The 25,449-nt window shown below is 40.2% G+C and overlaps 2 protein-coding genes across 14 annotated transcripts in view; one reads left to right on the top strand and one right to left on the bottom strand.

Annotated features, from left to right (window-relative positions):
• dock7 (dedicator of cytokinesis 7) overlaps positions 1 to 25,449 on the top strand; it is a 44,430-nt gene that overhangs the window by 1,087 nt on the left and 17,894 nt on the right. For 4 of the 13 annotated variants that reach the window (XM_035652651.1, XM_035652650.1, XM_035652654.1 and 1 more), the window contains exons 2-24: positions 2,985 to 3,084; positions 4,349 to 4,524; positions 5,096 to 5,164; positions 5,273 to 5,402; positions 5,554 to 5,766; positions 5,966 to 6,051; positions 6,150 to 6,216; positions 6,729 to 6,878; positions 7,358 to 7,438; positions 7,659 to 7,821; positions 8,408 to 8,550; positions 8,691 to 8,784; positions 8,993 to 9,155; positions 17,430 to 17,547; positions 17,803 to 17,873; positions 19,207 to 19,345; positions 19,693 to 19,794; positions 20,187 to 20,273; positions 21,065 to 21,296; positions 21,480 to 21,644; positions 21,863 to 21,883; positions 22,103 to 22,272; positions 25,010 to 25,099. In XM_035652651.1, coding sequence (XP_035508544.1) covers positions 2,985 to 3,084; positions 4,349 to 4,524; positions 5,096 to 5,164; positions 5,273 to 5,402; positions 5,554 to 5,766; positions 5,966 to 6,051; positions 6,150 to 6,216; positions 6,729 to 6,878; positions 7,358 to 7,438; positions 7,659 to 7,821; positions 8,408 to 8,550; positions 8,691 to 8,784; positions 8,993 to 9,155; positions 17,430 to 17,547; positions 17,803 to 17,873; positions 19,207 to 19,345; positions 19,693 to 19,794; positions 20,187 to 20,273; positions 21,065 to 21,296; positions 21,480 to 21,644; positions 21,863 to 21,883; positions 22,103 to 22,272; positions 25,010 to 25,099 — 2,830 coding nt within the window. Of the gene's footprint in view, positions 1 to 2,984; positions 3,085 to 4,348; positions 4,525 to 5,095; positions 5,165 to 5,272; positions 5,403 to 5,553; positions 5,767 to 5,965; positions 6,052 to 6,149; positions 6,217 to 6,728; positions 6,879 to 7,357; positions 7,439 to 7,658; positions 7,822 to 8,407; positions 8,551 to 8,690; positions 8,785 to 8,992; positions 9,156 to 17,429; positions 17,548 to 17,802; positions 17,874 to 19,206; positions 19,346 to 19,692; positions 19,795 to 20,186; positions 20,274 to 21,064; positions 21,297 to 21,479; positions 21,645 to 21,862; positions 21,884 to 22,102; positions 22,273 to 23,283; positions 23,377 to 25,009; positions 25,100 to 25,449 lie in introns of all 13 variants that reach the window. The other 9 variants (XM_035652663.1, XM_035652662.1, XM_035652658.1 and 6 more) reach the window with 4 other exon arrangements.
• angptl3 (angiopoietin-like 3) lies at positions 10,226 to 14,396 on the bottom strand. The gene is made up of 7 exons (XM_035652667.1): positions 13,748 to 14,396; positions 13,361 to 13,471; positions 13,127 to 13,238; positions 12,870 to 12,983; positions 12,637 to 12,732; positions 11,672 to 11,944; positions 10,226 to 11,467 (listed from the first exon to the last, which is right to left on the bottom strand). Exons 1-7 carry the CDS (start codon positions 14,276 to 14,278, stop codon positions 11,292 to 11,294), a joined length of 1,413 nt encoding a protein of 470 aa, XP_035508560.1. The 5' UTR covers positions 14,279 to 14,396; the 3' UTR covers positions 10,226 to 11,291.

Raw genomic sequence — 25,449 nt, 5'->3', positions numbered from 1 at the left:
ATTCTTACATTTTACAATAAGTTCATTTAACCATTCAACCAACACTATAGGGCTGGATTCTGAAGTTGCTGCTGCTTTGATCATGCAAGTTGTTGTCGTAAGGACTGGAGGTGTATCCATGTATTAATCCAAACCACATCTAAGTTTGTTATGGATGAACGCAGACTGGACGCACCCTCCTCATGACAGGATGATTCATAGATGTCAGCTAACATACGGACATACGCAATGATACCACACGTACTGTACTTTGTAATCCCACTTATTACCACAATATGACAAACTATGGCTTCAAAATGTTCCATAAAGACAAGACGACGACTTTTTCAACATTAAAAAACAACATATTGCGATTATTTTGACAGATATTGCGATTTGCAATATGATTACATACTATAGCATTACATTAATGCACCCCTGTCTTCTGCACAGTTTTCTTTTCTTTATGTATTTATATTTTGAAAGTACTTTATTTATCTGTGTGATTCGTATATTCGTATTTGTATATTTTATGCACCAGTTGGACACAATCCTCGTAGTTGTAAAAACCTTCCTAAAACATATTTCTGATTCTGACTCTGATTGAGTGAGAGTGATAAGTTTTGGATCACAAATGTAATCTTGTTTGGATCTGTACGAAACAATATACAACATATTTTCTTACACCTGGACCACAAGAGGTGTAGACCAGAGCATCTCTGCAACACTACAGTACTTATCATTAAAATGCTGTTTTGTTAACATTTTAAAAATTGCAGCTTCTGAGATTTCAATATTTTACATGGCCATATTGTGTTTTCTTAAAATAATATTTTGATGAATTATGCAGCCATTATTATAACCTTAAGAAAAGGCACATTTATGGATGTCCATTGTGCCAAATTACATTATAATGTGCAGGTCTTTGTGATATAAACAACTGTTTGAATCTCAGTGAAACTTTCCCGAATGGATAAAGATTAAACCATTGTTCACTGTTTTTAACACTCAGTAGTGGACACTGTTTACCGTACTCATGTTATCCATGAAGCAGTGGAAATAAGTGCCTGTATTGTAGCTGTTTAAGCACGCAGACCTTTAGTAATGGAAGTGAGTTAGCTTATGTTGCATGTTCAGGAAAATGTAGTGAGTAAATTGCCAGTGGCTTTTAAATCACACGTTTCAGTTGAATGGTTTGCTTATATTATGCTCTTCGATTGCCGCCAGTTTATATTTTGTTCCTGGGAGTTATTGTTGTTACCATCTTTAAGAGATAGAGCCACAAAGGCTGTTTGTTTAATCAAGTTGTTCCTCTGTGCTAAGTAAAGGTCTTGACGGGACATCGGGGACGACTGTGGAATGTGTTTGTCGGTTCAGTCCTTCTGACTTTCTCCAGCGGGGACAACACTGCACTGCAGAGGCCGCTGGCTCTCTGCTACAAGTATAATGTTATCTAAAGCTGACAAGTTGGACCGTGCAGTTTTTATTTTACCTTCCTGGGTGAGACGATAAGCTTAAACGTCTGTGTCACAACCTCGCCTCAGGCTTCAGGATAATTTCGGTTTGTATACACAGTACTTTTTGTGAGGGGACAGTGATGAACTCAGCACTACGGTGGCTTTGGAGAAAAACCAGACTCGGGTCAGACGTTTGTGGCTTTGCGACCTTTGCTGACTGGATCACACCTCATCCTTGGTCGTGATTACTGTAATCATGACCAAGAGTTTAAAGTAACCTTGAAACTAGTTATTGTGATATTGCTTTCAGGATTGAGAACGGAGAAGGGAAATGGGGCAGCTTCTTGGTAATGAAAAATCATAGTTAACCATAATAATTGTTGAGTCCGTATAGCCTCTGTGTGACCTGTGTGACGTGACCTTGAGTCTTCAGTGTCTACCCTTTATCCTTGGTTCTAATTTGTTATTTGTTTGTGTTACTTTGGGCTACTTGCTGCGTAGTTGTTTTGTTCAAGGCAAAGGTCTCTGAGTGGTTTTGGTGGTTGCTGTGATTTAAAGGACCTGCGTATGGGTTGGAAACCAAGAGCTTTGTGCTGACCACTGGGGTCCAGAGGCTTTTATTTCTTCTCTCTCTCTCTCTCTCTCTCTCTCTGGGTGTAATATATAATACTGTTCGAGGCGACACAGTAAGACTGAGCAGAGACACAAAGAGAAAATCCTAAAAGGGCCAGAAATGTAATCTTCAAAGTTAGTTAGCCTTGCCTTTGACAGCTTAAGCCACTTGGAGGAACGCTGTGTAGGATTTAGGGGGAACTATCGGCAGAAAGTGGCAGAAATTTAATATAATATTCTACAGTGCTCAAACACTGACTCTACATAGGGCCTTTCGTGGCCACCGTAGGCTTACCTACACGCTTGGAAGGGGAGGGTGAAGTTTCACAGTACTGTACAATATAATTACATAATATAAGCCACTTTGGGTTAACAGTAATTGCAATGTTAAGTTCTCCAGGTATAACAGTTAAATATCCCCCCAGCTATCACTTGTGCCTGGGGTATTTAAAGTATTTCATTGAACTGTGAGGTTAAACTGGCTTTGAAGTGTTTCAGTTAGTTTTCAGAGACACAACGAGGGAGAGAAAACAATGTCAAACCGTGGACGTTGTAGTTATAGGGTATGTGCCTTAAACCATTAGGGTAATCGATATGGGGACCCCCTTAAATTATGTATATGTTGCATAATTTAGCCATTTTAGGAGGATCGTTTCCTCTTCAGTTGCACAGGTATTAGGATGTGTTATACAAGATTGCCTTAGTATTCACCATAATGCATCATAGCTGCATGTTCAGTATTGTGTATCGCAGAATCACCTGTGTTCGAATCCCATCATTACTCTGGACAAAATGTTGCTATGTTATTGTTTTGTTTCTTTACCTGTGATTATCGCCTCTTTTTACTTTACGCTAACTATATCTAGTTTGTGTATCATTCCACATATTTGTATTCATTTCTTTCTCTCTCCACACCTGCCTCTCCTCTGTTTGCAGGACTGTGGCAGCAGAGGTCAGGAAACAGATAGCTGGCCAGTATGGAGGCTCCCCACAACTCTTCAAAAACCTCAACGTTGGGACCACAACAAGCAACACGGTGAGGGGTCTCAAAGACTACTGAAACTGAAACATGATTGACATTCAGTCTTGGATCATTATGCTAGTGTGACAGCTGCTGCTACTGCTTTGTTTGAAAACGTCAGACAACCAGCCTACATTACAATGCCAGTGTCTGTGCTCTCAACAGTTGAGCTACTGTTGATTTTTCACATTTGGCCAAATACAATTATTGTGTGTGCTATGTTGGGAAAACAAACGCATGAACCAGTGAACTGTCTGCTCATACTGGGCTGGTTTGAAAACAACATACTGTGCACATATATTTATATGTATATTTATATACACCTCTCACTGTTGTTGCTCAGTGCGCAACTGTAGAGTTTTTATTTAAACTTCAACATTTTGAGATGTAGGTTAAATGTTAGACATGTATCATTAAGCAAGTGCAGTATTTGAACAGTAGGGATGCCTGCTGACATTGATCTAAGCTTACCACAATATTACAACCCGTGCCATTTTCTGTTGAGCTGGTGGTTATTTGAATGGCTGCACAATTGTTATTTTTTTTTAATCTCTTGCTAAATACCATCAGGGATACCCATTGATTGGCCTGTTCACCACATCAAGTCTCTGCTGCGATGTTTCTAGGGTTACGAGTGTGTGAGGCCAGACATTATGTTTGTTAGAGGGCTAGTGCCAATTGACCTTCAACAGCCCTGAGTCAGAACACTGCAAATACTCCCCCTTGCCTCCTTAATTAGGCTACAGTTGGCTTTTAATTAAACTGTGAGAGGTATTTGTGTTCAAATTCCTCAAGAGGGGGAGACCGAGACAAACACACACACAGACATTTACACTTAAACGGAACATCTTCCCATCACTACAGAAGCAGGCTAGTGAAACCATTAGTCTTAGCTTGAAGTAGCACACTTGTTAATCTGGTTACTTAATTTTCCTGTTTGGAATGGAAAGCTGATCCATAAGCTAGAACTGCTGTCTCAACAGAAATAACAGAAATTACCTCATGTTTTGGACCCATTGGTACTGTACTTGGTGCAGATTCATAGGCTGACTAATAAGCCATAACTCTGCTACTTTCTTCAGAGGTGGTATAGGGAATCAATCCCCCGAAGCCATTACTAAAAACTAGTGACTTTAAGACTTTACCAAGACATTTATGTACAATAAAAATAAGAAGAGGTGCAGACAGGAGAACTGAAAAGCTGACTATGTCTTCACAGCTAATTAACTTTTCCCATCTCTCTGATCTCTCCTTCTCCCTCCTTCTCATCGCCCACCAGGTTCCCCTCACAGAGGCGGTGGAGCCAGTGGATTTTGAGGAGTACCTCATCACTCACCCTCCCATCGTTGAGTCAGGTCCCCTGAGAGATCTGATTGAGTTTCCCCCAGATGATATAGAGGTCATCTACACACCCAGGGAGTGTCGCACAGTGGTGCAAGCCGTCCCAGAGGAAGGGTAAGGATGCTGTGCGGTTGGAGTTCTGTAGGTGGTAGTAGCAGGTGTGAAGTTGGTACAGTCTCACCATACTTTCTGTTTTTTTAAATTTTAAATTTGGAGGGAAATATTTTTTTTCATTTGTATTTTGTTTTACAACTTCATCCACATTTTAATTCCATTTTCCAAATCTGTTATCATTCACTTGATGGCAAACATTTGCCAAGTCACTTTATTTAAACTGTATGCTTTGGCCGTGAGGCTGTGCAAACTCTTACCTCTTCAGCTTTCCTTGCTGCATTGTATTAGATACGGATTTTTGTACTGTAACTATAACAGCTGCACCACATGTTTAAACACAAAATTCCTGTGGGCTTGACACCATTATATTCTGTAACTCTGACTCCTGGTATTTCAGAAGAAGTGGCGCAAACACTGCAAGTGTACTTCAAAGTGTGATGTACCAGAAAGATTAAATGACACCAGTCAAGTGACCTGCTATCTTTATTCACTTAGACTAATGCATTTAAAGTCTGACTTTTGCTATTAAAAGCAAGCTTTGTTTGATTGATTAAGTCTGTCTGTTCTGCAGGGATACTGATGCTCATGTCAGAGACTGTGTCAGATCCTACACAGAAGACTGGGCCGTCGTCAACAGAAAGTAAGGCTTGGATTATATCTGCAAAATATTATATTAATAGTGTAATATAACTATTTTGAGCAAGGATACGTTAAGGACAGAGTTCTAAATGACTGCTTGCTCACTCAGATACCACAAGCTTGGTACAGGCTTTAACCCCAACACCCTGGACAAGCAGAAGGAGCGTCAGAAAGGCCTGCCCAAACAAGTGTTTGAGGCTGATGAGATGCCTGACAACAGCACCTACCAAGATGACCAGGTACCAAATCTATTTATCTTCATTTTTGATCTCCTCTTGAAAATGTCATTTGGATAACCATATTTATTTTGATACAAGAGTTTACCAAAATGCTGAGCAAGTGAGTTGGTGATCTGTGACACTCATTTTTGGGTGTTTTTTTGTCCTTTAGGATGACATGAAGCGGCGGTCGATGTCTATAGATGACACCCCACGTGGCAGCTGGGCCTGCAGCATCTTTGACTTGAAGAACTCCCTACCCGATGCCCTACTCCCTCACCTCCTTGACCGTGCCCCCAATGAAGAGATCGACAGGCACAATGAAGAGCAGCGCAAGGCCAACCGCCACCGTGAACTCTTTGCTCTGCACCCCGCCCTTGATGAGGTAGAGTTTACCCCTTTACCTAGGCTGGAAGCTTTTTCTTCATGTCACATCCCATGTACACGTTACCCAAATAACTCCAGGATGTCATTTTATTTGTTATGAATAAATTAGTATTAATTAAGTCTAAGTGTTTTCACAGCATGGTCGTTTTGATCATATTCACTGATTTTTGAATGTGATCTTCTGTGTGAATGTGTAGGAGGAGCCCATTGAGCGCCACTGTGTGCCTGAAGTACCTAAAGAACACTTTGGCCAGAGGCTACTCGTCAAGTGCTTGTCCTTGAAGTAAGTGGTGGACAGCCTTTTTCAGAAAAAAAGCCCTTTAGCTCTTTTATTTAACTGCTGCTTTCTGCTGACCCATTCCTTTTTCTCTCCCCTTGAAGGTTTGAGATCGAAATTGAACCCATATTTGCTAGTTTGGCCTTATACGATGTCAAGGAAAAGAAAAAGGTAAGCTGTTATGCTTTCCACAATGCCTCCTCAGCCCTGAGTTGTTGGGTCACTTCTGCAAACCATTAAAATTGTTGGGAGGCCAAAACGAATTTGATGAGTGGACTATAAAATTTTATGTTGTGGCCCTGTTATGCTTGTAGGAATGCAGTTAAATCATACACTGGAACTATGTATCTATCTGAAGAAGACCATCCACTGCTGGGTCTTTCCACTCCCTGTTAGCTGACAAACACTAGAGGGTAGCAGTTGACTTGATAAGTAGACGTCTCATATATATATTGCTCTGCACAGGAGCGCCATTATTTCACAAGTGGGTAATTTGTCACTGAAATGTTATCATGTTTGTCAGCCAGCATGAGCAAGAAATCAGGTTGCAGTAACAGTCAGTCACTCGAGAATTATGATTAAATGCTAATGGTTCTGATGTTGTGGCCATAATATTCAATTTAACATCTATGTTATGATCACCTTATAATTATTGTGTGTGTCTGTCTGGATGTGTCCCTCAGATATCAGAGAACTTTTTCTTCGACCTGAACTCTGAGCAGACGAAGTCGATGCTGCGTCCCCACATTCAGACAGCAGCCATCTCCACGCTGGCACGCTCTGCAATATTCTCCATCACCTACCCCTCCCAGGATGTCTTCCTTGTCATTAAGGTCAGACAGTTATGATATCATTTCTATAATGTCTTGTCAAGTCTTGTTTGGCAATTTCCAACACCTGTTTTTGAAAAAAGTAGTCTTGTTGGGGAAGGTTAGTCCAAGGAAGCGAGACTCCTCATCCCTGAAGAGGATTCAGTCCACGTTTCTGCAGTAAAGACATTGGGAGACGCTTTTGATTTTTTCCCTCATTATTTCCTTAATCGCGGCAGAACATTACACAAGCCATTAGAAGCTCCTGTTGGTTTAACCCTGAAAGACACTATAAATAGACTTGGAGGAGACAACATGTTGTTGTCAAATACAATACGACCTCCACTTTTTCCAAGTGTAATTTCCAGAAGAAGGTGTCGTCTTATATGTGGGCCAATACCGTCATTTAAATACGATTGGCTTATATTTGACCGTAAGTCTTTGTCCTGTATTATAACTTTTATTGCCTTGTACATGATGGAAAATTTGTGCTTTGTTTCTAGCTGGAAAAGGTACTGCAGCAAGGTGATATTGGAGAGTGTGCTGAGCCCTACATGGTCTTCAAAGAGTCAGATGCTGCTAAGGTATGATCAGTGTGAATTATATTTTGAATGGCACATAAAGAATTTGAGGCTTGTCTCAGGTGTGTTGTAATACAGTACAAGTTTTATTTTTATTATGTGAGCAAATGTTCAGTTTTAAATATAGATTAATTTAAGGAGTGCTATCCATTTTAAAACTTTAATGTAGCAATGTTTTTTAATATAAATCACTACCTTAAGTAAACATGTTTTTTTTTTGTAGAATAAAGAAAAGCTGGAGAAGCTTCGCGGCCAGTCAGAACAGTTCTGCCAACGTCTTGGCCGCTACCGCATGCCCTTCGCCTGGACCGCCATCCACCTGATGAACATTGTGAACAGTGCTGGCAGTCTTGAGAGAGATACAGAGCTGGAGATGAGTCTATCAGGTCTGACCTTCCCTTTTAACACAACCCTTCAGATTGTACCTGTAAACATACAGGATGTATTTCAGTATCAAGTTGTGCAGTCACAGTGTGGAGGCACAAAAAACCTTGGTTAATGTTTTTATACTTCTAACCACTCACAGCCTCAATGTCACATGCACTTATCAGGGACAGAGACCGTGACAGAGTCCTCCAGTCATGCATCAGACTTATGGGCATGTTCAATACATTACCACACTTTAAAATCTTTATCTAAAAACAACGTTTCAACAACAAATAGTTAGAAACGCAAATTTAAACAGAGAGTTAAACACCCAACGTATCCAGTCATATTGATTTTTGGTGTGTTATTTTGAGTTTGACCTTTGGTGTTTGTCTAACCCTTAACCTCACAAGGTATCTTTGATGCTGTATGTGGTGTATGCCATTTTGTTGCTAGGCAGAGCCGAGAAATTTTCTGCCACATTGGACAGAATAAAATATGGGATTAATCTTGAACCTGTTGTAGCATCCCTTGAAAGAAAAGTTATCAATAATCAGAATTTAAGATTTTAAAAATGCTATTATTGTTTTTTTTGCCTGTCTGCAGAGAGAAAAGGCTCATGGTCAGAACGGAGGAACTCGAGCATCATGGGAAGGCGTTCCCTGGAGAGGACCACCAGTGGAGATGAGTCATGCAGTCTGACAGGCTTTAGACCTGCAACACTTACCATCACCAACTTCTTTAAACAGGTCACAAATACCACACACACAAGTCTCAAATATTGAAATATATGTATTTTCTGGATTTCTTGGAATACTCAGACAAAGAGGGATATATCCTCTAATGTATCTTTTTAATTAAATTGTTATATGCTGCATATGTGTTTTAGGAGGGGGACAGGCTGAGTGATGAGGACTTGTACAAGTTCCTAGCTGACATGAGAAGGCCTTCTTCAGTGTTGAGGAGGCTCAGACCCATCACAGGTACAAACATGAATCGAGTGTTCTGTTTTCTTAGTAGTTGTTGGCACCTGGCACACATCTCTAGTTGGCATGATGTTTCCTTTGAATTACTTGGAAATTTGAAGACGTGAACCACTGATGTTTCAAATTAATGTATCCTTTTTCTCTTTCTTTACCTCCTTACTTGTACACTCCCTTCCCGCTCTGTCCTCTGTGGTTGTCACCACAGCCCAGTTGAAGCTGGACATTTCTCCAGCTCCAGAGAACCCCCACTATTGCTTGACCCCTGACCTTCTGCAGGTTAAACCTTACCCAGACAGCAGGGTACGCCCCACCAGGGAGATCCTGGAGTTCCCTGCCAGGGACGTCTATGTGCCAAACACCACATACAGGTACAGAAAAACTTTTTTTTTTTGTTTTCGTTTCATATCTTTCAGTTCATTTGATTTTTGTCTGCAAAATATATTCATTTGTCAAGATAAAGCTTTCTCTAAATAACCTGTCAGTAGGTTGCAAAAATACAAGCAGGTTTTAACTATTTTAACTTTAAAGAAGACAAATTAATCAATTTGAAATCTATTTAAGCAGTTACCCTACCCTGTTGGGCTTTTTTGGAGAGTTACATTGATAGCTTGTTAAAGGTGAATATAAGCAAAATGCCAAATGCTTCATGAGCTGCATGCAAACTCTCACTTTAGTAATCACTGAGTCAGTGAAGGATGACAACCTCAATCAAAGCCCAAACACATCTTCACCCTGTAAAAACCAGTACACATCTGTTTAAGCTTTGCACATTGATGACTGACACCGGCTTGTTAATGTTCACCTCATGTTTGAACAAGTCCTATTTTTGTCAAGGTCAGTTGAGAGATGTTCCTATTAGCGTACGTTGCTGCTGACACGGTCTCGCTACCACAGGCCTTGTTTGTCTGCAGATAACCAGGTGCCTTCCTATTGTAGATTAACTGATGCCAAACCTAATTGATCCACCGCTGGAGCCAACATATCTGGGTGAAAGGAAATATGATGTTGCATTTTAAATCTGCTTCTTCTTTTTTTAATCATTGTATTGCAAAAAGAAGGTTGTCTGTGATCACAAGTTTTCCAGAAGCCTTATTGTTTGATATTCTTATCCATCCCTACGTTTTCTTTAAAGTATATGTCAGATATACTCTATGAGGTGATTGAACCTGAACGCAGATTACTAATCTTTATCAAGCAACCCCTTTTTTATAAGCTGTGAGCAGCAGGATACAGGCCCTTAGCTGGAAAACAACATATTGTTTTATGGTTTATACTGAACCATAAAATGAATGAATGTATTGTCTTACTGACTGTAATGGCAGCCCGTTCTTCATCTTACATGTAATACTAGAATTATATGAAGTCAGTTTCTTGGCTTATTTTGCTTTAGTAGTAAAGTTATAGATCACCACACTGTAAAAAATGCAGTCATGTTAAATCATTTCGTCATGATTTTTATTTTGTTTTCATAAATATGATTTGTTAGAGCATGTAGCTACTTGTCAGGATGACATGTTAGTATGAGGCACATTTACAGTACAGTTAGTTATGTTCTATTAATGGACAAGAGTCAATATGACTCAATAACAGGAAATACACAGAAATTATGTTTTTCTAACAATACCAGCATAAATCAGATAATAGCATGAACGTAGTTTAAATACTTTACAGAGTAAAAAAAAAAATTGAACAATCAAAGGGAAAAACTTCATCAGTGTGCTGCCAAAGCTTTAAATCTCCAATATTTTGGTCTGTATTTGTACAGCTGACATTGCCCCCACTTTGTAGATTTTTCCCCATGAAACTGGGATTGAAGCAGTGTAAAATACAGGACAAAAATTACAAGACCTTCATTCACAACACTTCACCAGTATGAACACTTTGAGATTTTGTTGAACCCTGACTTATATAATTTGCATGCTTTATGTAATAACCTTGGTTGGTATTTGTGCCTGAAGCTTCTTGAAACATGCAACAGTTTTACACCACAAAGATAAATAGCTAACATAGAAGCTGTCAAATACATTTAAATTCACTAAAAAGATAGCCAAGCAATCTCAGTTTTAGAACTGCTATATTATATCCCTCATAGTTTTCTATCTTTCTGCTGTAGTACTTTGACATTATGCAGCCACTGAATCAGGTTACGGATGGATCAATATGTCCATTTTGCAAGTGATTGCAAATGTTGCATAATGACAGTTCTACTGTCCCGGCTGGATCTGACCCAATAGGCTAATGACCTGCGTGGCATGGTTGCATCATTATGACTGTTCAGCATATTCTGCCATTTTTGGCTCGTTATCTGTGAGCCAGCACCAACCTCAGACAAAACAATGTGAGGAAGCAGTCAGCCTAATGTTGCAGATAAACTAATAATTTGGTGTTGTAGACATATAAAATGTCTGTGTTTCCCCATCTATGGAATGTGTTGGCTGAGTGTTAGAATCAGTGTTTGTGAAAAATGCCAGTAGTGTTGTAAGAGAAGGTATGACTTGTGGGGTTCAGTTAAGGCCTTCAGCTGGTCGTATGGTGATCTTGGTCATCTTGAGGGAATATGAGGGTCCTGTGCCGGGCTTCCAATGAATGCCCCTCCTTCTCATGGAGCGTCCTTTTGCCCTCAACCACAAATACCTTGCATTAAGGTTTGTCTCTCCACAGCCATTGAACCACCAGCCACCTGCCAAAGGGTCAAGATAAGATACACAGGTTATATAAACCAAACTTGGTCATTTCAAGTTAAACTTAACACAGTGACCTTCTTTGGTAAGTGTTTTATATACCACCAAAAAAACATTGTTTTAGTATATTCTTTCTATGGCTATGATGGAAATACAGGTCACCAGGAAGCCCGTGTGCTGAATCAGCTTGTAAAACTGTTTACCTGTGTAATTGCGAGCGCAGTTGGAGTTTCTTTGGTTGTCATTATTTCTGTCTTTTGTAGAGAATCTCATACTGGTGCTGTTGGCCATGGCATCAGGCAGGTCACCAGAGAAGTGACTGACATGAAGTGTGTAGTCCTTGGAGGGACCATCTAGTGAGAAGCGGTACTCAGCCCAGTGCTTATCCTCTTTCCAGTCCTCCAAGTCAATACGCAGGATGTAAACTCCCTGCTGTGTAAAGCTGTGGATCTTCTTTAAGCCCAACCAGAAGTCCTCTGCATAAGACATTAATCAGGTTTTATCTTGTTAGGATATTTCTAATGTGGGAAAAAAAGTCACCCTCTTTCTATTAGCAGGGAATCTTCAAAGGTTATAGATTTCATTTTATTCATTTCAAATAGGAAATTCCTGAACCTTTTTTTTGATAATTTCCCTTGCACAATTTTTTTTATTCAGTTATTTTAGAGTCAGCCTTCTTTAATCAGAGCAAGCATGCATGTCTATGCACTTTGCCTCTGTCTGGGATTGCTTCATGTAAATGTAAGGTATAATCATTCTTAGGTTGGTAGTTGTGAAAGAGCGTTGCAACTAAAATCCATGCCTGCAGGAGCCATTATTTTGGAAGGTAGTATGACTGAACCAGTGAGCTGCTGTCTGAGTCAGTGAGTTCTGTAGAGAACGCTGCCAAAATGTGTGTACTCAGACAATACAGGAAGCCACTTACTGATATGACTGATACTGAATGACTGATATTTAACAATTGCTATTTCCTATGACCAGGCCTACAGGAAGTACTTGTACTATTATAAGTGTTATTACTTTCCCTTAGCTCCTTTTTGAAGTACAGACTGCACAACAATTTATTTGTTTAGTATCCCTTTTTAAGAGTTATTAATTGATGTGTATTTATTAAGAATACAAAAAATGGAAATTGTATATGGTTTTGCCAAATGATATAAGTACTCACTCTCCAGATTTCCAAAGCCTTTATCATACTTGTCCCATGTCTGGTCAAAATCCACCGAACCATCGACCCTGCGTTGGATGACAGTTGAACCCCCATCTAGGCAATGGATCAGAAACATATTTCAAGTCAAGTTTCTGTTGAAGCCACTCAGACGTTTACGTTTTTCCTGCCCCATGTCAGTACTTTTTTTTTACTATCTCCCTTAGAACTCAGATTGCTGTACTGTCACCCACCTGAATCCATTTCACAGTAAACGTTGAATGGCTCCGATTGGTTTGGCTTGATAACATAGATTCCACTGTTTGTCTCTCCTTTGTTAAACAAGTCACTACAGTCCTTGGCGAGCTCTGAAACACAATGAAGAAAATCACATTGAATGCATTCAAATTTCCCCAAACTGTTGCATCCTCCTTAATTTTATTTACATTACATCTTTACATCTTATGTTTATGCCAACAAACAACTGCTAATACATTTCAAATAATTTTACCATTTGTTTCCAGGCCAGTTGAGTTTCCTGTCAGATATTCGAACATATCAGAAGCTGCAGAGTTTGAATCCATTGGCTTATCGACTGTATCTTGAAAACTGTCAATGCTTATCTGCAAAAGAGTGCAAATTAATCCACAATGTTAAATTATGTTGTCTGTCATAGAGAGTAAGGCATATCTATCCATCCTTCCCCATATTCATATTCCATTTCTGTGGAATTTAAGTTGTCTACCTTTTCCTCCAGATTTTTTATCTTCATTTTCTGGTTGTCGAGCTGATCATGCTGCTCCCTCACAGCATTCAGCAGATTGGTAATTGTTTTCTCTTGCGCTTCAATCACTTCCTGAAAATACACAATAAAAATTGTTGCATCAATGTTTTAAAGAGCATCTGTTGACCCTGTCGAAGTACAGGTTTCTTTAGTATTTTTTCCCTTAATGATTATAATTGTTCATTAAATGCATTTCCATTGTTAACTCGACTTGAGGGAAACTTTTGGTCAAGTTTTTATTGGCTTACTTTTGTCTTTTGATGTGAATATATTATCCAGTCACTGTCACTGATGCAGTCTTAAATAAGGAACTCTGAGGAATTGCTTCAGCACATATCAGTTGCTTACCTTTAGCGTTGTGATTTCAGTGAGCTGGTCAACAGGGACCATGGTCTCCGACAGTCCCTTCAGCCTCTCCTCGAGGCTCCCCACTTTGCTCTGCAGCTGTGTACGCTCCTGCAGGATGTTGTTGATCTTGGAGTTGATTTCTAGCGACAGGTTCTTGATCTCCTCATTGTTGGCCTTCAAGAAATTGGTGGTTTTCTTCAGCTCCTCCTCTTCCTCTTTGATCTCTGATGTGACTACTGAGAGCTGGTAAAAAGAACGGTCAAAAATATTCAGCTTCTGGAAGATGTCATTGATTTGGGCTTTGGTCTTATGGACAAACTCCCTTAAACTCTGGCCTAGCTGAAGGAGACCGTTTGCAAGTAGACGAACATCATCCAGCATGGCGAAGCGAGACTTTCCCTCGGTTGGGCTTGGTGCTGTGGTAGAGGCCTGCGAGGGCACGGTGGGGTACTCTTCTCTACCTGAGGATTCCAGAGGGACAACAGTAGCCGACGTAGCTAGCAGCAGCAACAGGCAGAACAGCTTCATCATGACTTTCTTGTCCAATCCTGGATTGTGAAATATTTTCTAACAGTGTTTCAGTGCTCTTGCTTCCCTCTACTTTGTGCTATTCTCTGCAGTCTTTTCCCTCTCTCTGCCTATAAGCTAGGCTTCCTTGCTGTTTAAATGATGTGAGAGCAGCAGGCTGCCCTGTGTTATATACTGCCCTCTCAGTAGAGGAGGGGCGGATTAGCTGATCATTAAACCCTACTATGTTTTAGCTCTGTACCCTACCTCCTCCCAAATCCCCCTCGAGCCCTCCCTCTCCTGAACAAACAAATCACAGCAGTGAGCAAATGACCTATACATCCCCCCCTTCTCTACCACCCATTTAACCCCAATCCCCTCTCCATACCACACCCTACCCTGTTCTCCATCTGTGGTGCAGAGCTTTAGCTGATCAGCAGAAAGTCAACAATGGCCATCACAGGTTTTTGATGGATCGTCAGTCTGATCAATCTCAAACCTTATAACCCTGCACACACTTTGCTCTGATTGATAATGCTGTGTGTAATTAATGTTCTTGGGTTTGATTTAGCATCCTGCTGAATCAGCCTAGTACCACGTTCTCTTTTCCTCTCTCCCTCCTCCTTCTCTCTTTGCGTGGGGAAGGGAGTGAGCTTGTCATCTATGCCAGGGTTGAGCTTCTGGGCATGAATGATGTTGGAGATTTTGGACAGTGTGTACTCATCATCTCAGTTTTATTGCTCAGCCTTGTCATTTTTTTTTTCAAGTTTGTCATGCCTTGTGTGATATTTTTCAGTGGCACCAGACATGAAATGGGGAATATATAGGTTACTGATTAGCTTGCAGCTTTTAAAGGATCATTCCTGTGCACTCAGTCCTGTCGTAAAAAACAGTCTTTATGGGAAATTCTTAGTAAGTTGTTTCACGCAGACTTGCAATGTTGGTGAAATATGTCCACCTTCAGCCAGAGAGAGGGAGGAGGAACTAATCAGTGAAATGACTTGGTGTAGTATTTAATTAGAATATAAATATTTATACTTTTGGCACTCGATGCTGTGTGGTTCCCAACCTCTAAAGTAAGCTTGTGCTGTTATGTGGTGTGAAAAAGGCGGAGAAGAATTGCTGTGTCATGCAGTCATAGCCTTTTCTGGCTAATCAAAGCTTACAATTGTTTCTTATTCATACTGGCATGTGGCAAAGGGAAGATTGTTACGTTATTATGAAAAAGTTACGTAGTCACAAATACTGAAAATACTGAGATATTTGGCACATCGCCTCTAGTTAGCTTTGTTTTAAAATGAAAACGTTTTAGCACTCTGGCTGTTAAAGTGCACCTTAAAATACCACACATTCATTGTAATGAGCTTTCTCTGGTAATTTGCGGTTATATGGATGGATTACCTCAGTTCTCAGTAATGAAGGACTGCTACTTTTCTTTACATAGGAACAGTGCAGAAAGAAAGGGTCTTACAGAAAGGAAAAATGTGGCCATGGATTGAGTGAATGCGCCAGGAATTTGCTTGATCAGCATAAAGCTGGTAATGATATTCAGTATCCTTTATGCCAGCACAGTGGTTAGCACTGTGGCTTAACAGAAAGAGGGTTAGGGGTTTGAACCTAACATGGCTTGCTGGGGCCTTTCTCTGTGTAACTGCCATGTTCAAATTTCAAACATGGCACTGAACCACCTCAGCAGTCATCTGACGTAACATGATGCCTGTTGGCTATGTTTGTTCTCTCCATTCTAATTTGATTCAAATTTTTAATTGTCCATGTTGCTGTATCCGTATCTATACTGTATTTTTGTATCATGCATGCAAGCATCAGTTTAGCAGCCAGCTGCTTTTGAACTTCAACCCCTCCCCTTGGCATTTGGTTTTGGTGTGCCACCCCAAGGTTTTCAGTGGACCCATCTTGTCACCCCGATGAAAAAAAATAAGGTCGCACCACTGTGTTTAGAGTCAGTAAACAATAAAACCCTTATGTAGCCACTAGGCTCAAAATAGGGAAGGTCAGTAGCCGTCATCTGAAAATTGGGATTATATTGGGAGATCTTCAAAGTTTGCCATACAGAGTTTGCTTTCACAGTACTCCTGAGTACTGATTAACCTTAGTTGAATCTGATGAGAAGAACTGACCAATCAGTGATACTGCTATTTGTGCTTATATGGGTATTTCAGATCTGCCACAATAAATTTATCTTGGGGTCTATTTCAGTTCAAATTCAACAACCCACTTAAAAGCTTCCATTGTAATTGTTAGGACATGCTAGATGGGTGGTAACTAATCTAATCATCAGAAAGATTCCCACGCTTTCTTGTCAGTTGTGGTTCCAGCTGTGGTCTCTGTGGGGCCATCCCCTACAGACTTGTCTACGTCATTGTGGTTTATCAGCTGATCGTGGGTTACTTTGCACTTCCCATTGTCCTCCCCCTTCCCAACAGTTTAGCAACCAGTGTTTTGTACAGTACAGTACCATTTCTTTTGCCGACAACAATGGTCATGATTTTTGTTTCTTACAACACATTAATATGTTTTAACTGTAAAGTTGTGAGGCAGAATCAATGCAGGCCCACCATACAGTTTATGCCAGGAAACAGTGTGCTGTTACATAATGTAATGTTATGTAATGTGATTTTCATGATGGTTAACTCTCTTGACCAGCGCTCAACAAAGTGCTGTCCACTGTAAGTTACACATTGCAGAGAGGTTAACCTGGTTGGTGTGATGATGCACAATTGTTTTCTTTAATGTTACTGGCTTTACAGTTTGATTGATGGGGATAACAACCTCTCATTGCATCTCTCAAATTATCATCAATTATTTTAGACAAATAGCCATCTACAGTGAAACTCCATTATGTATTTTGAGTATCTGATAAGTTACTATGCAGCCTTATCAGATGTTGTATGGATGCTAAACTCCACTGTTTATTTCCAAAACAGTTATTAATGGAAGCCATATAACTCATGTATTTTAAAGCTGTAATTCTGCTATATGCATTTTTTTTTTTTGGAAGGAATGTAATGTAAAAGTCTAAATGATGAAAAATACTTACTTTCTATCTTTTACATACTATAAAATTAATGATTTTGTACATGCGTTACTTAAATGACATAATTAATAATGCATCTTTTTTTCTCTGTTTGTGTCTGTATCCATGTCTGTCTTTTAGGAATCTGCTGTATGTGAACCCTCAGAGTCTTAACTTTGCCAACCGCCAAGGCTCTGCCCGCAACATCACAGTCAAAGTGCAATTTATGAATGGAGAGGATCCAAACAATGCAATGCCGGTACGCCGTGATGAGAAACAATTCTTGCTTTTGAATTTAGTTTAGTCAGCCATCCTAGTTGTATGTACTGTTATTTTGACAACTAATGACTCTCACCTTTTGATGGTAAAGTGAAAACACTGGTTCAATGTAGTAGTCTTTGGTAAAAGCAATGTAACAACACTGCATTGTTCTACAAATATGTATGCTCTGGGTAAATACATGTTGACAAAGAGTCATAATTAACATGTAACATGGCTTCTTTTTATCCCTAAGGTGATATTTGGGAAGTCCAGCTGTGCAGATTTTGCTAAAGAAGCCTATACTGCTGTGGTGTACCATAACAGGTAAGTTCTTTCTCTTTTGGCATCTTTTGTAAAGAGTGCAGTAGGGAACCTGCAATTGTGATGATGATGAAATGGAGGTAAAACTACACTAATTCAAATATCCAAACATTTGGACCTAATATATATCTTTGATGGCATTAATTGAAGAATGGGTTGTGTCAACCTTCTGGGTCAAGTGGTGTCCTTGGGACAAGTTTCTTCCATCTCGACATAAGAGCTGAGGGGTCTCTAAAATTTTATCACCACTATTAGGTGTTTTTTTTTTTTGTTTTTTTTACAACATCCAGCGGTTTGTCATTTGTCACCCAAGGATCACACCTTCAAGGCTAAAATGAATCAACCTGTGAATAATGTACCACTGTGACTAGGATAATCATGCACCAGGACTTAATCCAGACCTTAGATGTGCTTATTGGTAATGGTCAATTACAGTCTGAATTCCACTCCACAAATTCACCTTTGTGCTCAGCCAATAACCCATTATCTTTTCCATTGTGGTAAAAGTTGCTTCTAGTACTTTTCCGCCTTGAGGATTTTTCTTTTTCTGGTCTATAACCAAAATGTTTGTTCCCATGAGAAATGAGGGCCCTTCTGTGAACTTTTTAAGCAGATTTAGTCATTTCCAGCTTTAAGGCGATCCTAGTTGGTTTGTCGATGAGCCTGCTGTTGTTTGTTTCCTCCTGGGGGACTATAAAGAATTCAGCTGAAGTGAATTATGATGTGTTGTGTAATTTCTTTATTTTTAGATTACTTGACTTCCACTATGTACCCCTGCTTTGTCTTGAGACAAAGGTTTCCAAGTTATAAAAACACTGTAAATAGAATAGATAAAGATTTAATTAGATTTGGACGGATGAAAATGAAGTAAATCAAGGCTGTAGCTAGTATGTATGTCTGTCTAGCTGTTATCTTAAAGCATGGGAAAAACCTTTTCAGTAGTTTTGAATTTGTAAATGTCCTCTGGTAAAGCAGTGGGAGGACCCTATAGATATGTATTATTTTCCTATTTAAAAACATGTAAAAACAGTAAAAACTGAACTTTTATCCATCCAGCAGAAGCTTTGTCTAAAGCCAGACATTGTTTTGGTTATATAGTGAGTTCAGGCAATGGGAGATCCATAGTTAATGTGGATATAATTAGAACTGGAATGTGTAAGTGCAATGCCCTTGAGATGACAGCCTGAACCACATGACTTGTTTTTATGTAGTTTGGAAACTAATCTATTGTGGGTGACTGTCTTCCCTATTCTATCTATTTATTGAATGTAAAATAGCTTGTAATACTGTTGTTGAATAGTTTCATATCATTGTTACTAATTGTACTAATGAACAGATCCCCTGACTTTCATGATGAGGTCAAGATCAAGCTGCCTGCCTCCCTGTCGGACCACCACCATATTCTCTTCACCTTTTACCACGTCAGCTGCCAGCAGAAGCAGAACACACCACTGGAGACCCCAGTGGGATACACGGTAGGTAACAGTTATACGTACAGCTGCAATGACCACGTAGTCTGTTACTGTGGTTTAAGTTCACAGCTGTTTGTGCGCTCAGTTCTGCAGTGTTCATGCAGGCGTAGGTGTAAACTTGACATACTCATTCACGCCTGTGTTACACACAGTTAGGTTGATTCTCTCTTCCACACAGTCACAGACTGTTCTCATCTTGTAAAAAAACACACAGTTTTAAGTTTATATGTGAAGCATTAAAGATATCACAGCAAATTTAGAATGTATACTAAATGCAAAATAATATCCTCTGTGTGTTTTTTGTCCTCTGTATTCTCTTTTGATCTGTTTTTCTCTCCCTCTTCCACCAGTGGATCCCCATGCTGCAGAATGGGCGTCTGCGGACAGGGCACTTCTGTCTGCCTGTGTCTCTGGAAAAACCACCACAATCCTACTCTGTCCTCTCACCAGATGTATGACACATTTTTTAAAGAGTGTTTTTAAAGTATGAATGAATTATTTAAAGTAGGAAAAAGGTATAAATTTAGGAAATATGTATTTCCATTTTTTTCATGTATGGTAAAGAATTGATGTGTCGCAGGCAACCCAGGTAAAGTGTTGAGCACAATCAAATGATTGTGTTTTTGAGAAATATATTATGCTCCAGCATGCTGTCAGAGAGTCCTGGAGTACCCTTTGTAATATAAAAAGGGTGAAATGGAAAGGCTTCGGACAGCCTTTAAATCTTTTTAATTTAAGAAGGATCGCAGCCTTCCACGCACAGTGACCAATCGTTTATTTGCACTGCTTGAAAATGTTTGTTTTGCCAGTGCAGCACGGTTATTCTGGTATTATTGTATTCCAGGTTCCTCTCCCAGGGATGAAGTGGGTGGACAACCATCGAGGAGTATTTAATGTGGAAGTGGTGACTGTTTCAACCATCCACACGCAGGTAACAGTACTGTATACAATAGTGTTTGGGGGAATTTGTGTATTAAGCTTCATCTCCTCTCATCCTCTCCACTCTGTCTCATCTTATCTGTTATCATCTGGATATATTTGAGCAGAGGGAAAATGGTGCTGGAAGATTAAAGACTTAAATAAGAATAAGAATTAATAAGTGTTTTTATGTAATATCAATTACCATATAATGATGTCCATAAGCATCACCCACAGGTTATTTAAAATTTAAATTACACTAAAGAGAAACAAACACAGTGTTTTCAAATTTAGACAGTAATTCCACCCTGCCACCGGTTCATTACTGGGTGAAGCTCGCCTCGCCAGTAATTTACTGGGGTCTACTCCATCTCTGTGTCGGCCAGAGTGTAGAGGGCTTGACTGTGGTCCCTAGGAGCCTAACTGGGACTAATGTGCTCATAAATCACTGCTCCTGGCGCAGATTAGACTTGCTGGATTCTATTGTGTTCTCGCAGTAAGGTTCGTTTTGTAGTTTCCACTTGGTGAGCCAACTTACAGACGAGAAGATCCAAGCTTACTTTTGTTTATCAACTCCTTTCCCCCTTTTTCTCCTTCACCTTTCTGTGCCTTTAACACTGTTATGTTTTTTCTTTTCTCTCCATCCATCTTCATCCTTTCTTTCTCTCTTCCTCTCTTTTGTTCCTTTACCATCCGTGTCTTTCTGTATACCATTTTCTGCATTGTCTTGCATTTGTGTTGCCAACAAATTTCTAACTTTCTCATCTCCTTTGCGGCCCCACCCCTACAACTCCTCCTCTCTAGGATCAGTACCTGGATAAGTTCTTTGCCTTGGTGCACGCTCTAGACGAGCACATGTTCCCAGTCAGAATAGGAGACATGCGCATCATGGAGAACAACCTGGAGGCCGAGCTCAAGTCAAGCATTGCTGCACTCAACTCTTCCCAGCTGGAGCCAGTGGTTCGATTCCTTCACCTTCTGCTCGACAAGTTGGTGTTGCTTGTAGTGCGGCCGCCAGTCATTGCTGGGCAGATAGGTATGATATTGTACTGTGATTTTACAACAGCTTGGACATAGAAAGGGACTAAAAAGGGATTTGTGTGGGCCCATACACATACTGTAACTCTGTGTGTATATGCTGTACTCCTAATCGATGTCTGTATTTTTGCACGTGTCACTTTGCTTTGGTCTGTACCTCTTTTTATGTCTGTGTGTTTAGTGAATCTGGGCCAGGCATCATTCGAAGTCATGGCATCTATAGTGAACCGGCTGCATAAGTACCTGGACACCAGCCAGGACATGCATGGCCGCAACGGTCTGCTGTCCTCTTATATCCACTACGTCTTCCGCTTGCCCAGCACTGACCCCAACTCGCCCTCTCCAGGTATTTTACTGTCAATACAGTTTACCACCTCATATTTTCTTTATTCTATGTCTGTTTTTCTGTTTTCTCCTTTTTAAGTTAACTTCATCCAACCCCAAACTTATCCTCACTGGGTTTCTATTATCAAACCTACCTGCCATAATTTTTCTTCTTCTATTTCTTTTATGTTTTGCTTTTTTCCTCCCACATCTATTTTGTCTTCTGCCTGCCCAACACAGACCCCAACTCATCTGTAACAGGTAGATATGGCCCACCACTGTACATCCTAATCTGTGTGTAATTGTTCTTCCCTCTAAAATTAAAATTACCCTCAGTTTAATATTAGAGCATTTGATGTGTCATACAGGATTCCCAGCAACCATCCACTGCCAAGACAGAGGCAGGGTTGGTACCAATATAAATGTGGGTATAGGGAACAAAGTTAAAGGTAATTTTCCCTCCTCTGTGTCTTGTCCCAGGCCCCGGAGGGTTGGGAGGTTCAGTTCACTATGCCACCATGGCTCGCTCAGCTGTTCGACCAGCCAGCCTCAACCTCAACCGCTCCCGTAGCCTTAGCAACAGTAACCCTGACATCTCTGGTACACCCACCTCTCCTGACGATGAGGTCCGCTCCATCATTGGCAGCAAGGTAAGGTCATCCAATCTCCTTTGGTTAAACATAAGGCTCAAACTTGTTTTATCTCAGTTCTTTTAGAGTTCACAGGTGGTCCTAATGTAGACAGAACCAGCAGACGTTGCTAATAATGGTTGCAGTTATGCAGCCCTATTGCAATATTTGGCTTGTCCACACTGCCTGTGGATGTCAGATATCGGAGTTAAATATTTAACATTGCTGTAGTCCAGTAGCTCTCTTCATTTGTGATTTATTGTAGACCTGCATATAGATCTTAAACCACATCAAGGCAGAGGCCTTCCATGTGCACAGTGACCCGGGGGACTACTTTATCAACATGTAAACTGTATAGCCAATGGGTAAACACAAGATTGGACATCTTATCTCTCTAACCCCTGTAACAGCAACCTGATGTACACACATACGCATAAACACACAATGCTCACTGTTTGCAGGTTGTGAAAGGCAAGAGAGACATTTAGTTTACGGTCACATCAGTAGACGGATGCTGTCAAGAAGATACAAGAGCACATTGTTTCAATAGTCATATATCTTTTGAAGACATAAAGAAATGCTTACTCTTGTCAGTCTCTGGTTTTCTTTGTTTCTTCTTATTATTTGTTTAATTTATGTGTTGTCATATATTTTGTCTTGTATAAATTTTTTATCTAACCCAAAAGTACCTGAGCAGTGAGTGAATGCAGCCCCTTGTTTGATGATGTTCCCTTTGCTGCTAATACTTAACTAAACCTTTCTTCTCTTGTCTCTGAGGGAGAGAAAGTTATTTCTTACAGAGACAGAGAAAGGGAGAGAGATAACCTATGTGCTTTGCTCCTCTGTGGTGATGATTTGGATTTTTAATTTACTGACAGCTAACCTTTTTTTGGTCCTTTGGCATCTTCCAGCAGTCCTGACCTCTGAACCTCTTTAACCTGTCATTATTCCTTCCCTCCTCCTTCCCCCGTGCGGCTCGCTCATTCCCTTGCTTCCTGCCTGCCTTGTGTCCTTTGACCTTGGCACGCCTAGGGCTTAGACCGCTCCAACTCGTGGGTGAACACCATGGGCTGTAAGAGTGCCCCCTGGGGATCCAGCCCTGGGTCCGCTCCAGAAACCATGCAGGTGGTTTTATGAATGCCCCGTCCTCCACTTTGCCTCACTGCAAAAACAACTCACCCTATTCACATTGAAGGGATATTGGGATATTTGGAGTTTTGGTTTATTTGTGTACTTTGCTAAAGTTACCGAAAGAACGGCGAAGGTCGGGGCAATCCATATCCTCCCTTATAAGTATTTCAAAGTTTCCATTTTTATATCCTGTTGTTATGATCATATCCGATTGTGGAGGAATTTTAAGTGACACTACTATGATTGTCAACCATCTACGTTTCTGCAGAGTATAGAGATTCCTAGTGACTAGGTTAACACAAAGACATAAAAGACCAAAACTTCGGAATATTACAGTATTCTGGTAAACTTTAAATCACAACCCTACCATGATCCCATACATGGGAATCACAGCCACCTCCATGACCCTCTATCTCTCATGTTGGTGTCTCGGGCATCATCCCTCTAACTTATTTACGTATCTAACACCTCCCTTTTTCTCAGTACTTGCACAAAAAGACACATAGTCTAAATCCAAATATTTCAGAGCTAGTTTACCAGTTATTCATGGCAGCAATTTCTTGAACATTGTTGGCCTCGCTTTCTTTCCGTCAAGCTTGCCTGACATTTTGGGTTTACAGTGATCAGTTACAGTTAAACCAAGACACACTGTGATCTTTTTGTGTCTGTATATTTCACAGGATTTTTGGAGTAGTAGAGAAAAGGAGTAGTGTTAGAAATCATCTTCATCAGTAAAGTAGATGTTGTTTTTTACATTCATTTTATTTGATCTATTATTTCCTTTTCTTCTTTTCTGCTTCTAACACAATTATTCACTCTCTCTGCTTTAACCTCATAGTCTTCACGCTCAGCTAGTATCCCTGCATGACTTTCTACTAAACCTACATAGCATTCACTTTGTCACTGGAGCATGGTGTATCTGAGAGTGAGAGTGTATGTCTGTCTACATGTGTGATGTCTGTCAGCTTCACTTTCCATCCTCATGTGATGTCATGTCTTCTGTCATTTTAAGTTGTCACTAATTCACAACTTATTATGAATATCAAGCTAAAATTAATTCTCCATATTGTAATTACAGATTACAATATTAAATGAATTGTGCCACCATTGACAGAGCACGTACATTATCAACCTGGGATGGGACATTATGTTACTCTACCTACCAATAATAATATCTTTAATATTGTAGGATGTTTTATTGTTATGCCATTTTACATGTCTGAAGTATTGTATTTATCCGGAGGGATGCGGAATGGCTCACCATTAATCAATGGCTGTAAGATCAAGAAATGAAAACCAATACAATGTCTTTACTTGAACTCATTGCCTGTTTTACAGCCATTTTGCATCCCTTCTTTAAGGTACACAAACTACCAATGTTATCTGACTGTTTTAGATTATGGGTACAACACTTTGTGTTGTGGCCATGTCCAGTGTCTAATTGTTGTGTGTCTCCATGTATGAAAAGTGTGTGCAAGAGATCACAAAGGTGTGTAGCGTGCATGTGTGTGTGTGGGTGACCTAGCAGACACATTTTCCCTGTGTGCTGAGGAAAAAGGTGCAACCCCACGCTCCCGTTGCTCCTCCACTAACCTTGTTGTCACCGTTCCATTCATCCCACCCATAGGCCATGGAGCGCTGTGGCAATCGCATGTCTTCGCACACTGAGAGCGCCAGTTTCTTGCAAACTTTAACAGGACGGTTGCCCACAAAAAAGGTAGAGCCACTTGCACTGGGGGAGGAGCCAACCCCGCCCACCTCTTTACTCGCCTCTTCACCTGTCTTGTCTGTGAATGTGTGCCTCTGTATTGATTGATGTCGTATTTTGTGGTTGTGGAGTCTTGTTGAATGCTGAATGTCACCGGTCTGCCTCATGTTCCGAATGTCTCGAAGAGTTTTTGATGTGACATGAATGTTGGTCGTAGTCTGGGTATCGCTATCTGGCTAACTTAGTCTGGGAAGTCTCCTTTCTTTGCACACTATTCACTCAGGCATTGAGTGCATGTGTGTTTGGTTTTCATTCCACTATGACCCTAAAAGAGATACTGTACCAGGTATTATTATTAT

Source organism: Morone saxatilis, unplaced genomic scaffold (genome assembly GCF_004916995.1).
Source record: "Morone saxatilis isolate NCDOM2014 unplaced genomic scaffold, NCSU_SB_2.0 Contig12, whole genome shotgun sequence".
NCBI classification, from domain to species: domain Eukaryota; kingdom Metazoa; phylum Chordata; class Actinopteri; family Moronidae; genus Morone; species Morone saxatilis.
This window is presented reverse-complemented; position numbering and strand designations above follow the sequence as displayed.